The 13,085-nt window shown below is 54.4% G+C and overlaps 1 protein-coding gene across 1 annotated transcript in view; it reads right to left on the bottom strand.

The window, feature by feature from the left end:
* The window catches only part of PLXNA2 (plexin A2), a 207,888-nt gene that overhangs the window by 22,267 nt on the left and 172,536 nt on the right, over nucleotides 1-13,085 (bottom strand). Inside the window, exons 13-17 of the mRNA XM_025982299.2 lie at nucleotides 11,974-12,125; nucleotides 6,147-6,264; nucleotides 3,971-4,107; nucleotides 2,878-3,045; nucleotides 2,639-2,732 (exon numbers count right to left, since the gene is read on the bottom strand). Of these exons, the coding sequence (XP_025838084.1) occupies nucleotides 2,639-2,732; nucleotides 2,878-3,045; nucleotides 3,971-4,107; nucleotides 6,147-6,264; nucleotides 11,974-12,125 (669 nt within the window). The remainder of the gene's footprint in view (nucleotides 1-2,638; nucleotides 2,733-2,877; nucleotides 3,046-3,970; nucleotides 4,108-6,146; nucleotides 6,265-11,973; nucleotides 12,126-13,085) is intronic.

Raw genomic sequence — 13,085 nt, 5'->3', positions numbered from 1 at the left:
GGACTGTGAATAAGCAAACCACTCGGAAACAAGCGGCCTCTGTTTGCTTCCTGCCCGGTGCTGCCTCGGCACTTTGTTTGCCAAACATTCCTTGGGGTTTTGCGGCCTTTGCTTTGGCCCTTCTCACTAGTCCCCCCCGGGGGCTGCTTCAAAACCCAGAAGCAAGAGGTAGCCCCCCTGGGCTGAGGATGGGCTGAGGATGAGCCGGGGCCCAAGCAGGCCTGCCGGGCAGGGTGCTGTTTTCCCACCGCTCCAGACAGAGAAGGCCCAGGGCAGAGTTTATGAGCTTCTGGTTGTGGAGCCAGGCTCGATGACAACCACTCGTCCAGGCGTCTCCTCCGGGCATGCCAGCCTGCACACCCCGGGCAGCTCACTGCTGAGACAGCCCCACCCCCGGCTCTCAATGGCATGATGGGAGGGATGGGCACCGGGGGACTTGCTCGGGAGATTGCCACTAGTGTACCCTGGTGAGGGGAGAGGACACATCAGGACCTTTCCAGATGGATGTCAGGTCCAAGGAAGGCCTTCCCAGACCAGTCTTCTCTCCAGGTGGCTTCCCGGGCACTAAGGCTGCAGGCTTTGGAGGTTAACCTTGTCAGTCCCATACGTACCCTGTCCTACGTTAACCATGTCAAATACTTGCTGCATTTCTGATGCTGTGACATTTGGGGCCGTCCCCTCCCAGGGCCAGCCAGGGCCTAGAGACAGCAAACAACTTGCCCGTCTGCCAGGGCACACTGTTCTACTGCAAACCAATCAATCCAGAGCCCACACCCCCGACCACCTGCTTTTCCACGCTCTGAACAACTACCCACCATGTCTAATCACACCAGGCCAAGTACCGGGCAGCTAGGGACAGCCCCTGAGCCCCAGAGCCCTCGGAAATGATTCCGACCAGGCAATCCTAAACCTGCTTACATTGCCTGGTGGGTTCCTTCCTGCAGAAGCCGTAATAAAGGTGCCCTATTCTCCCCCTGCTTCTACACCCACACTGATGCTTCCCACATGCCCCGCCCCTGCCCCCAGGGCATAGCAGACCCCCTTCCCTGCAGATCCGTGAATAGAACAAACGATCTTTCCGATGATCTTTCCATCGGCAGTCGGCAGTCGTCTCCTATGCTGTTGGCCTTGACATACCTGAGTCATACCAGAACCTACGTTTTAAAACACGTACCTAATTTGTGTAGGGGTTTTGTCCCTCCCGAGGGTGAGCGCACCGTTCCCATTTCTACCCTCACCTTCCTTCCTCCCACTTAGGCCTTGGAGTTGGACAAGATGGTCTGTGAGCTACTGGGAACACGGGGCTCAGTCTGGAAGTGGAGTGGAGACATAGGCTCTTTTATTCATGGATCAGACTCTCCACTTGGGATAAGGAGGCATGTGGTCTCTTAGCCCAAAGAGCTGCGACCATGGTGGCCACTGAAGGTGTGATACAGGTGTCCCCACATCTCTGCCACGAGGGAATGTCACAACCCAATCGCCAGCATCTCACATGGTCTAGTCATGAAGAGTCCGGGTTTGGGGGATCCAGGTGACCCTACTACCAGCTAGCTACCTTCATAGTTCCGGGCAAACCATTACTCCCTTTTGGCCTTCACTTCTTCAGCGAGACCACGAAGGGGGATGGACCAGAGGATCCCTGTAACCTTTCCAGATCTAGCCTTCAAACACCATGCATTTGGTGCCTTTCTGTGTTTCCTAAGGAAGCTTCTAGCATGCTGGGAACCTGTCAGGGAGAAGACGATAGATACAGTACCGTCTTTCCCATCTCCATCACAGCCTACACAATCCCCTGGGGTCAGAGCAGTAATAATAGCAATTATCTGACAAATAATGGCCATAATAGCATCTCCTGGACTATAATTATGAATACAATAATGTTTCAGAAAATATTGGCTAACAAGACTGAGATGGAGCCACTAGAACAAACCAAAAAAATGTATAATGACATCTCAGACGTTCCGCTTTTATGATCAGGAACTTCTCTAAAAATCACAAAAACCCGTAGAGGAAAAAAAAATTAAATTACATGGCTCTGCATAGTGGAGTAAAGGAAAACGTTCAACTGATCATCTTAGCAACGGGCGTGGAACCAGCCGCACGCAGCCACTGACGTCTGTCGGGTGCCAACCCCGTGCCCGCCGCGGGCGTGTTACCGCCCTGCGAGGAGAGTCTTATCATTCGCATTTACAGGCAGAGGAGAGAGGATCCCAGAGTATAAATGATGGGATCACGGTTGTATGACTAATGAACAGCAGTATCCCGCTTCCAATTCAGAAGCGTCTGGATCTGGAGGCCGAATTTCTTCACCCTTCCACATTGCTTCTTATCAGACCGCAGAGTGACCATGGCACGGACCAGGAGCCCTCTCGTGCTGTGTCTCACGCTCAAGAGCCAGTACATTGATCAGCTCGTTCTATTGCCTTCCAAGGAGCAATGATTATATTGTGACTGTTAGCGTCACTGTAAGGTTCAGGTATTTGGGGTCGTGACTCCAGGCTCAGGGTCTTGAGCTCACTTTCTTCTCCAGTAGGGTGATGCTCCTCCTAACACGGACCTCAGCTCATTGCAAACGCAGACACACAACTGTGGCTACGGGGGTGGGGGTGGGGGGCCAGGTAGACTAGCGCGTACTCACGTTGACGGATTCCTTGCCGTTAAACTTGACTCGGACCCTTGGCTCCTGAATGACATCCAGGTTGAAGCCTGTGATGGTCAGCGGCGTGTGGCCACTGGGAACAAGCAGAGGATGGGTTAGGTGAAAAGCTCTCTCAAACCCCTAACCGCCGCCACGCCTGGGTCCCCGCACAAGTCCCCCAGGGCCGAAGGGGTTATGTCAGGTGGCAGCTGGGCGCATCCCCCCCACCTCTGCCTCACCTGGCGATGCTCCACTCCGGCTCAATGCGCTGCACCCGGGGGTCATCTATGTACTCGAACTGCAGGTTGTTATCCACGCGGGCTCGGTCGACACTCACGGAAACCGGCACCGGGCCCAGTCCGTTCGAGGACGGAGGGGAGACGCACACGATCTCATTCATGGACCGCCTGACGGGGGGACAGCGGGAGGCTGGTGAAGAAAGGCCTGGGCAACGAGGAGAGCTCTCTGGCTTGAGAGCGAATTGGATGGCCCAGAAGTGTTCTTTCCTACTCTACACAATGGAGCAGATCCCTTATCGATGGATATAGGTCCCTCTTTCTATAGGAGACTCAACTCTGGTTGGAGGGAGGGAACAAATTAGAAAAAGGGGTTAGAGAATGTGGGGCAGGGGCAGGGCTTCATGGGCTCTGGGTGATCTTTTCTTTTCTGGATTTTTCTAGATTAGACTCTAAGGAGCCAGTGCTTAGGGTCTGGTCAGTCACTGAACAAATACTCCTTGAGCATCAACTATGTAGAGAAGAGAACACGCAGTCCTTGCCCTCGGGGAGTTTATAATCCGAGGAGGAGACAACGAGATACTACTGAGCATGTTGGGGTCTCACCCATGGGTCCTGTCAGAATTCTCTCAGGATTCTGCGGATCCCCAGGGCTTCATCAGTGTATCTGGCGAATAGAAGGTGTTTGGGTTTTTATGCCCAAGAGATGCCCTGAGGATGAGTCTGTGTGCTTGCTGATGACTGAGGCCATGTGGTCTCCATGTTTCTCAAGTCTCCATAATGGGGACCTCATCAATGCTCAGTCCCAATGATGACTGAAGAGTTTCTGGGACCTTCCTCATCAGCAGTCCTCATGGCCCTCATCCTAATTATTTTTAGAAGCATCTAGTCCCTTGATATGTTCACTAGTGGTATGTATTGCTACAAACTGAGTAGTGCTGTATATTTCGCACAGGGATGGGAATGGTGTTTGGGTCCAGGACGTGGCCCACACTGTGGAAGCCATGGGGTGGGCACCTGTGTGAACACGCCCAGGAGCAGGTGTGCACACGCCTCACATGACCAGCCTCCTAGGGCTCCTTTGAACGCATCTTACCCATAGAACTCGCAGGTCTGGTTGCCCAGGTATACAGCCACACTGCTCCCAGCCCCGAGATAATGGCCTGTGATGGTCACCATGGTGCCTCCAGATTCTGGTCCTCGGATGGGGTTGAGTGACAGCACGGAAGGATTCTTTGAAAAGAAGCAGGGAAGTGATCACAGCTCAGGTTTGGCCCAAAGTGACAGACCCGAGGTTAGACATAAGGGTCAAAGGAGGGACTGAGTCTATGCTCGGGGTGCAGGTACTTTTCCTGCCCTTTCTAATCTCTAATCCCGGAGTTGAGACTGTTTCTAAGAAGAGGCTCTGGTATGTCCAGGGAAGGCAGAAGGACCACGTTTCAGAATTAATTAACTCCTTGGGGAATCTCACGCTCATAATAACACTGATGGGAAGGCAAAGGTAGCACTGACTAATCTATCAATTAGTTTACAAATTGAGAGCAATTTGAAAATGCTTCTCTATCTGGAGCCGGTACTGATTTTTTTTGGCACAAAATCGATAAGACTGAATAAAGCATCCTTGTCTAGATCGAGCCACCAAGGGGCTAAAGTTCTCCATTAGTGGCCCGTGCACAGGTCCTGCCCCCTCTGAAGCATGTGAGGGGGCACAGCAGGGGGCCTGGGGCAGAGCCCTGTCAGTAAATGTCTGGCGTGGCTTCCCCAACCTTCATGAGGAGGCTGGCCCATCAATGGCCAGGGCTTTCTAGTAAACTCACTAAGCTGTAAAATTAAATCTGAAGCTTCAAAGAAGTGTCATCTGGTCTCTAATGCATCGGGTGGCTGACCTAAATCAGAGACAACTGCTCCTGCCCGGAGGACAGAGGAGTGGAATGGAAAGTGCCTTTTAATTGAGCAACTACACCTGCACGAATTCTAGTCCGCATCAGCCATTCACTACCCACGGGCCCTGAAGCAAGTTTCTGGATCATTCTGGGCTTTTGTTTGCTCTAACATTGAGACAAGGTGGGCTAAATTATCTCTAAAGCCCCCCCCCCCCCCACCTCTGACCCCCAGCAGGGGCAGTCTACAGTTCTCTCCACCCAGACTTTCTGTGTTTGCAAGACCCTGTCTGTCCTGCATCAGAGACGGGGTAGGTTGGCAGCAGGTAGGCTGCAGTCCTCTCCCATCTGAGAAAAAAAGACGAGTAGGATAAAAAAGCAGAGATGCCAAGATAGGAAGGTAGAGCCTGGAAAACCTAAAGCAAGCAGTAAATGCTTTGGAGAGAATAAAATTTTGTGGTCTAATGATTTTTCAAAACTCCCAGCAAGGCTGGTTTGACCCCATCGGCTGGTGTTAACACTTTTTAATGAACAACTCAATGTGGTGATACAGGTAAGTGTCAGAAGAGGGACTCCAGGGCCCCAGAAGTGCGCTATCGATTCAGTGGGAAGACAGCCCCAGCAGACTCCAGGGCCCCAGAAACACGCTATTGATTCGGTAGGAAGACAGCCCCAGCCTTAAAGAAAGCCTTTGTGATTCTATTACCTGCTGCCTGAGCGCCAAGAGATGTTTTCAGGTGTGAGAGTGTGCGTGTATGTGCACACAACCACACCATCCCACAGCGCAACTCACACGTACCCCCCCACCCCCCGCTCCCGTGGGCCTGCCACAGACGCTCGTCCCCACAGGATTTGAAGTGACTTCTCTAAATTCCCACTTACAATATCCTTGGCAGAAAACAAAGCATGTGGATAAATTTAGACCTTTTTAATTAGGTCCCTCAGGCGATCTGTGCTCATTAGGCTGGAATGAGACTAAGATGTCACATTGGCGGGACAAGGGGCAGCCCCTCCCCACCCGGTGGGAAGGATCCACTTTCTTTTCTTTTAAGATTTTAATTACTTATTCATAGAGACAGAGAGAGAGAGAGAGAGAGGCAGAGACACAGGCAGAGAGAGAAGCAGGCTCCCTGCAGGGAGCCCCAGGTAGGACTCGATCCCTGGACTCCAGGATCACACCCTGGGCCGAAGGCAGACGCTTTCTAAGAAAGGCCTGATGTGGCCTTATTTAGAACTCCGACCTGTGGCTCTCTGGGACTCTAGCAGCACTGGTAGTCACACAGGGGTAGTCCTGGCTTGGGAGCGGGCTCTGGGGCCTCCCTGGGGTGAAATCTGGAACAGAAGTGTGGCCCTGCTGGGAGCTCACAGCCCTGCGCAGGACCCCACACTCACCACAAAGGTGTACTGTTGATGCGACTTGGTCATGAACTCGGGCTTACACTCGCCAATGCACAGGCGCACGGGCCCGGAGGTGGTGCCCACGAGGGCATGGCCCATCTCACAGACGATCCTGAGGAGAGAGCAAAGCTTCCCGTGAGAGGCTGGGATACAGCTGGCATCCTCGCCTGCACTGCTCACCCCCGTCCCATTAAATGACTCATCACCCCCTTGCACACGTGCCCTACCAAGGCTCAGCTTGCTCACCCGTCCGGCTGTGTGACCCTGGGTAAAGTGCTTTCCCTCTCTGGGCTTCAGCCTCTCATCCATACAGGGAGAGGATGAATGAGATCACCTCAAAAGCCTGCAGAGCCTCGGAACTCCATGCTGCCTAATTCTCTGAATAAACCCGTATCTGGAGTATTCCCATTGCCTAGTGCGGCACGTAGCCCTGGGTAGCTACCGGGTTGCTGTCGAATAAAACCCAATGTCCAACAGAGAGACCTGGGAGCAGTGATTCAGTTAGTGCTCTTTCCTGCGTGACAAGACAAAATTGCAAGTCTCCCTAAAGGAGGGGGTGAGGGCCTGTTTGCCAAGCGGATTCAATTGTGGTTCGTTTCCCACAGTGAGTTTTAAAAAGGGAAGAGATAATCTGGTGAGATAGTGAGCGCCCCAGACAGGAGCTCCCAGCTCCCAGCCAACGGGAGCAGCGCAGTCCTGCGGCTGCAGGCGAAGGGGTGGACGGTGGACGAGTTCATTAGGACGGCAGCTGACACCGGACTCCCACTTAATCAAGGTCTGAGTGCACCAAGCTGGTGGGCGAGGCAGTGAACCAGCCGTGAGGTTGGAAGTCACGTCTCACATTAAGATGCTGGGTAGCTGGAGGGAAGAGGGGGGTGCGGCCTTCTCTCTCCTCAAGTTCAGATCAATACCCCCGGTGATGACTCCCCTGGTGCCTGAGATCCGTTTACAACAAGCACATTTAGAGACTGGTTGCCTTGGCCACAGCAGCCTTCTCAGAAGGGTGGGAGAGACTGGAGAAATCGGGTTCTGGGGGGTTCCTCTTGCTAGGATTATAAGGCACAGGGCGGCGGGGGGGAGCGCAAGAGCCCCACCAGGCCCGGGCAAAGAAGCTCTGGACGGAAGAAAGGACTTTCCTTCTCCTCCCAACACCATGGGAGAGTTCAGAACAGTCCGGTGCCCCTGGCAGGTTTGCTTAGCGGGGCGTCGGGGAAACAGCCCCTGGTGCACTAATCCCCAGCATTCCGCCGGCGCTGCGGGGAAGATCCGTGTTTAACCGGGCGGTGCTTATCTCCACAGCTTCTCTAGGAAGGAAGGTAACTAAACAGAGATTTCATTTCGATGTAATAAAACTCGCGCTAAACAAATACGCCGCATGCTCACACACACGGCGTGCCAGGGATCTCCACCTCCTTCATAACAGTTAATCCCAAATAAGTACTTTAACTCCCGGTGAATATTTACTTAACATGCAATAACTGTCTTATTACGTTTAGCATATTAGATTCGACAAGACAGTACTGAATGCTCACGGAAGGAGACTCTCCCTTCCCTTCCTCTATGAATAAATAAATGAATCACGAACGCGGAGTAAAGGCGGTGGTGATGATCAATTAGTTTTTTGCACGTAACTGTCTTCTTAAACCTCATTAGCAGAGCATTTGAGAAGCTTAATTTAAGGTACTGTGTGTGGTTATTTTCATGCGGCTACCTGCTTGGAGTAACAAATCCCTCCCCCTGGGTCCTGGGCCCCAGCACCTGCCCCCCGCTTGGGGTCCCTGCCCCCCGCTTGGGGTCCCTGCCCCCCTGCAAACCGCGTCTCTGTGCTCCCAAGGGGCCGCAGGGGAGACTCTGTGATCTACTGCAGGGGAAGAGGAGGACAAATAAGAGGGGAGAAGCAGATCAATCTCTGTCCCTCTCTTCTAGTCAGGGTTCTCTTGTCTCCCACCCCTCACCCCCATCCCAGGGCCAGAGCCATCCTCCGGAAGAAAGGAGGAGGAAATCATGGCAGGCTCGACTGGGCATCAGGGAGAGGAAATATGGGAACATGTGAGTCGGGGGCATACTTTTCCTTCCTTGGACTCAGGGGTCCGTCTAGGAGAGGACAAGGCCTAAAATGGGCTGTTCAGCTCTCTCTGGAGGGAGGTTAACAATGGCCCAAAGCCTTCAGGTGCACCGTCTTTTCTAGAACATTTTCTTGCTCAGGGCTCATGTCCCAGAAGATAAGCTTTATGTATCGAGGGCCTGGGAGAAGAGGGATGGGCGGGAGACGGGCACTGCCCAAGGGGCTCCGAATGCCCCACCGGGAGCGGCGTGACGCAGGGGAGCAGGGACTGGGCTGCAGCGAGGCGCCAGAGATCGACGGTGTGCTCCCTTCCTTCACGGGCAATGGCACTGAGGCCCAGAGAGGCTGAGCGGCCCATCCGCAGCCACAGTGGACGAGCCATGGTTCAAGTCCAGCCCCGCCTGACTCCAACGCTGAGGCCTTTGACCATTCTACTCTACCGCTATAGAATTAACGGGTGCCTTCTCTGTCTTTTGGGGAAGGGGCAGGGTAGCGATGGCAGCAATGCCAGGGTGAAGTTGAGGATGCTGGGGTGTGAGAGGATGTGGGGGGAGGTGGGGAAGTACCAGCTGGGTTCCTAAGGTGCTGACATCTATCTATGCCCCCTACCTTCCTGGGTGTAGATGACCCCAGGCAGCGGCGTGTGCACCACTTCCTCCTTCAAGCCTTACAAATTGGTGAAGTTCCTGTGGTCTGATTTCTGGGGGCCTCCTGCCTTCCTGGCCTCCTCCCGGTGTCTCTGGTGGCTCTAGACTCCCTATAGACCATAAGGAGACGATAGCTGGGGATGCCTAAAGCTTCTCCTTGCAAAATGAGGAAACTAATAATCATCCAGCTTCAACGTTTGGAGGTTCAACTCCCTCCTGGTTGACAGGGAGCTTCTGGAGACACATTCGTGATGCCCACAGGCTTGCTGATGGGAGGAGTTGCAGTTCCATGGGGCACACAGTTTACTGCTCTGACATCCCAAGGATCATAGATGCAGTTGTCGAGATCACCTATGTCTACACTTCTTCATTCTCCACATGAGACGTCTGAGAATCTGGGAGCAAAGTGATTTGCCCAAGGTCACCCAGCTCACCAGTAGCTGAGTTCCTGGCACCCAGTCCAGTGCCCTCACCCCCACAGTCTGGCAGAGATGGTGCCTTTCTCCCCATGAGCGTGCACCCCTGGGTGGGGGAGCACACGCCTCTAACATCCAGCCAGCCATGACGGGGGTCACAGGTGCAGCAGATGGGGGAGGCTGTGTTTGAGGACCTCGGCTGAGTCCTTCTCACACAGAGTCCCTGTCCCAGGAGAGGCTGAGCTTCGGCCTCTACCTGTGTCTAATCACCCAGAAATCGTCCTGTGATGGAATCAGCTGGCCCTCCACAGACCGGTGGGGTGCTGATTGCAGGACTAAGTGGGGCCCTTTAACCAACATTAACCTAATTGCTGAGTGATGGATGGCGTGGCACCAGCATACGGTGAGCCATTACCGTGCCCGCTAATCCTGCCCGCACCCGGGACACCGCACTGGCCCGGTTAGCCAAATTCATCTCGCCCAGACATCTGTAACGATTGCGCCTGCTGCTCACTGCCTGGGATGGAGGCTTTAATGAGGTTCACAAACTCCGAAACCTTGAGAGTGGTAATGAGCCTGGCACGGCTGGGAAGCAGGGCTGCACCAGCTGAGGTGCGGAGAGCGCTTGCTCCCTCCTGCCCTTCCTGTGCCCCAGAAGAAGGCGGTGGGAGGTTTTTTAGGGTGGGGACCACCAGTCTCGGCAGGGACCCCCGGCGACCAGTCAGTCACCTCCCCCGGCTCCCCCCACATCCTCACTTCTGGTTTCTCTCGGCTCTTTCTCCCCCGTGGCCCTGGGGCCTTTGATTTCTAAGACAGACTATTCCCTCACATTCCCAGGCACACGGTGGTCTCCATTTCCCCATCTGACTGAATTTCCCCCCAAGCCCGTGCAGTAGGCTTCATGATCTCCACCAGGCTGGTGAAGGTCCGAGAGATCGGACAGTTTGCAAAGGCCCCGGAGCAGCCAGGACTTAGACCACCTACGAGTCCCAAAGCTCATGAGGTCTCCACGTCCAGCTGCTCAAGACTGTACTCCTCAGCTCAGAGCCGTACCTGTCGGTCCCCGAGACCCTGTCCTTTGGCCCTGCGGCATCTCACTAAGTAGGAGCCCTGGCCTGCATCCAGAGGCCCAAGGCAGATCCTTGCAGCCACCGTGGATTCGGGGATGGCGGGACCGAGTATCTAGCCCAGCCTGGCAGGGTGCTGATGGGAAGGGACCCCACAGGCTGTCCTGCCTCCTGTCCCCGATGCCTTGACCTCCTCGCCTGGCTCAGAAGCACAGCTTCTGTCAATCCCCAGCCCCCCATCTCTTTTCTGGAGACCCGGCCAGTCTTTCCTCCAAGAGTCAGTCCTCGCAGGGATATGTGGTTGTCCAGAAGTTGGGTCTGGTTCGAAGGATCTGAACAGCCCCGTTTTGTCCCCACTGCGGGGGCGAGGGGTCCTCATTGTGGTCCTCGGAGTCTGGGAATTCACTCCTCTGACTCTGAGCCTGCTCTGGGCCACACTGGAACCGCGGGCCCTGCCCCCAGTGGCCCCAGAGGCCACTTGCTGCTGGGTCACGGAATTTTCTGACGGCTCTTGTCCAGGAGCCTTGCTCCATTGCTCTTATGAGATGGAGAGATCTGGAGAAGTCAGGGGCCTCGGGTTCCCGCTCTGCTTGGCCACCTGTGCACTGGGTGAACTGCCCAAGTCCCTTCACTTCTCCAAGACTGTGGCTCTCTCCTGCTTTGCCAAGGGCGAGGGCAGCACTTATCTCTCGGCGTCCTCCCCAATTACAAGTGAGACAACGCATGAGGACGTGCAAGTGCTGACAGAAGATAAAGTGTTGTCATGTTTCTGGGTGTTACTCAAGGCCCACTCTGGGGAGGCCCAGGGGGAGGGGCCTGGACCCCAGGGGTGGGGCTACGGGAGAGAAGCCCCTCCCACCAGGCTGCTCCTCGGAGGGTTCTGGGCACCCCTGGCCCAGCTGTGTTTTCAGTAGAACTGGGTGACCTGACCCCACTTTACCTGACAAATCAAGCAGAATGATCTGGATGCTCCCTTTGCCTTCTCCTGGGTGGGGGGGCGGAAAGCATCCCTCCTTCCACCCTTCTGCCCTCAGCTCTGTGCCCATCCCTGCCCACCGCCTCCACAGCCGGCGCCACTGCCAAATGAACGCCCCAAATTGGAACATATGTCACTCCTGGAGCCCCGCTCGCCTGTCCGCCACTACACGCCTATTTTCTAATTTCCAGCTGACATTTCCCTTAGTGAAATAAATGAATTTGCTCCGGCGAAGGCCCTGCTCGGATTAAGCTGCTGTCAGAGCCCCACGAGCCAAACAAATTGTTGCCCGCAGCCCACCGTGCGGGATGCATTCCAATGGGGGCTGGCAGGGGAGGGGTCCGGGGGACCGAGGAGGAGCCTGGGTTGGTTGGGAGCAAGGCTCAGGTGCCACCAGCCGGGCCAAGGCAGACCGAGGGGCAGGGTCGTGCTGGGAGCTCTGATGCCACAGGAACCAGGGAGCGGGGAATCACTCAGGATAGGAGCCTTCGGGAGAGGAGGTGGGAGGGGAAGGGGGCTCTGGGAAGGCTTCCCAGGCAGGGTCCATGGGATGGGAGGGAATCCTGGAGAAATCCCCAAGAAGGGAGAGGCAGCTTCCCCCCCTTTCAGCTGCAAGGGGAAAAGTATGGGACAGAGCACCCCAGACTCACTGCTCTGCGATGATGTAATCCCCTGGCAGGGGGGTGCAGGGCACCCCAGCCACCTGCACGTGGTGGGCGATCTCAGAGAAGTCCAGGCCCAGGTTCACGCCATGGATGGTCACTCGAGTCCCTCCTTCAGGTGGTCCAGACACCGTCAGAATCTGCGGGAGGGAAATGGGATCACACACCTGCAAGGCCACAGAGGCAGGGGCAGCAGTGCCCTTGCCCCACCCCGAGGGAGGCTGCACACCCAGAATCGGGGTGAATGGACCATGTTGCCTCCACTTGTCAGCTTGTCTGGGCTCCTGACATCATCTCCTTTCTACTACTTCCTCGGTTCTTGAGGTCATGAATTCATTCATGCGTTCATTTACTTAGAACATTATCAGGAAGTCCTAGACGTGAGGCAGAAAATCCTTGTTTGAGATGTGTCTCTAATTCCCCAGCTGCCTGATGGTGATCAAGTCACAGAGTCTCCCTAAACCTCAGTTCTTAGTTGTGAAGGGGGGATAATCATCTCTACCAACGTTGCTCCGAGCTCCCGATAGGGCGTGTTTGGGAGCTTTTTGTAAACCAGAAAGGGCTTTGTAATTGTTATGTGCTATTATTGCCACTCCTGCCTGCTAGACACGGTAGGGGTTACAATGATGAATACGCAGGAAATCGGAAAATTTGCCCTCAAGGAACTTCTGGTCAAGGAGGAAGAGATAAAGGAAGCCATTAATAATGCCGATGCGGGGCACACAGTGATAAGACGGATTTGGAGGAAAAGCTGTGGGAGCCCAGAGGAGTCCAAGATTAGGTACTGCTTCCGGGGTCTGATGAAAGATACAAAGTGTGTCTGACATTGTGATGCAAAAAAAAAAAAAAAAAAAAAAAAAAAATCCCATGATACCTGCTAGAAGCATGGGGGAAAAAAAAAAGCAACTTTAGGATTTCCCAAATTTGGCTGACTTCTCATTTGCAAGGATCATTCAGTTAGTTCCCACTCAGTCACCAAATGCTGTCTCATTTTGCTTTTGACCCAACAGGAAAAGGAATCAGGCTCTCCCAAGGTGTAAACATCTGTCTGGGATGAGATCAGGCTCGCGGAAAAATGCGGCTCTTTGGGAAGGAACGGA

The sequence above is a fragment of the Vulpes vulpes genome, chromosome 13 (genome assembly GCF_048418805.1).
Source record: "Vulpes vulpes isolate BD-2025 chromosome 13, VulVul3, whole genome shotgun sequence".
Taxonomy (NCBI): domain Eukaryota; kingdom Metazoa; phylum Chordata; class Mammalia; order Carnivora; family Canidae; genus Vulpes; species Vulpes vulpes.
The sequence above is the reverse complement of the archived record's forward strand: the minus strand, read 5'-3'. Positions and strand labels throughout refer to the sequence as shown.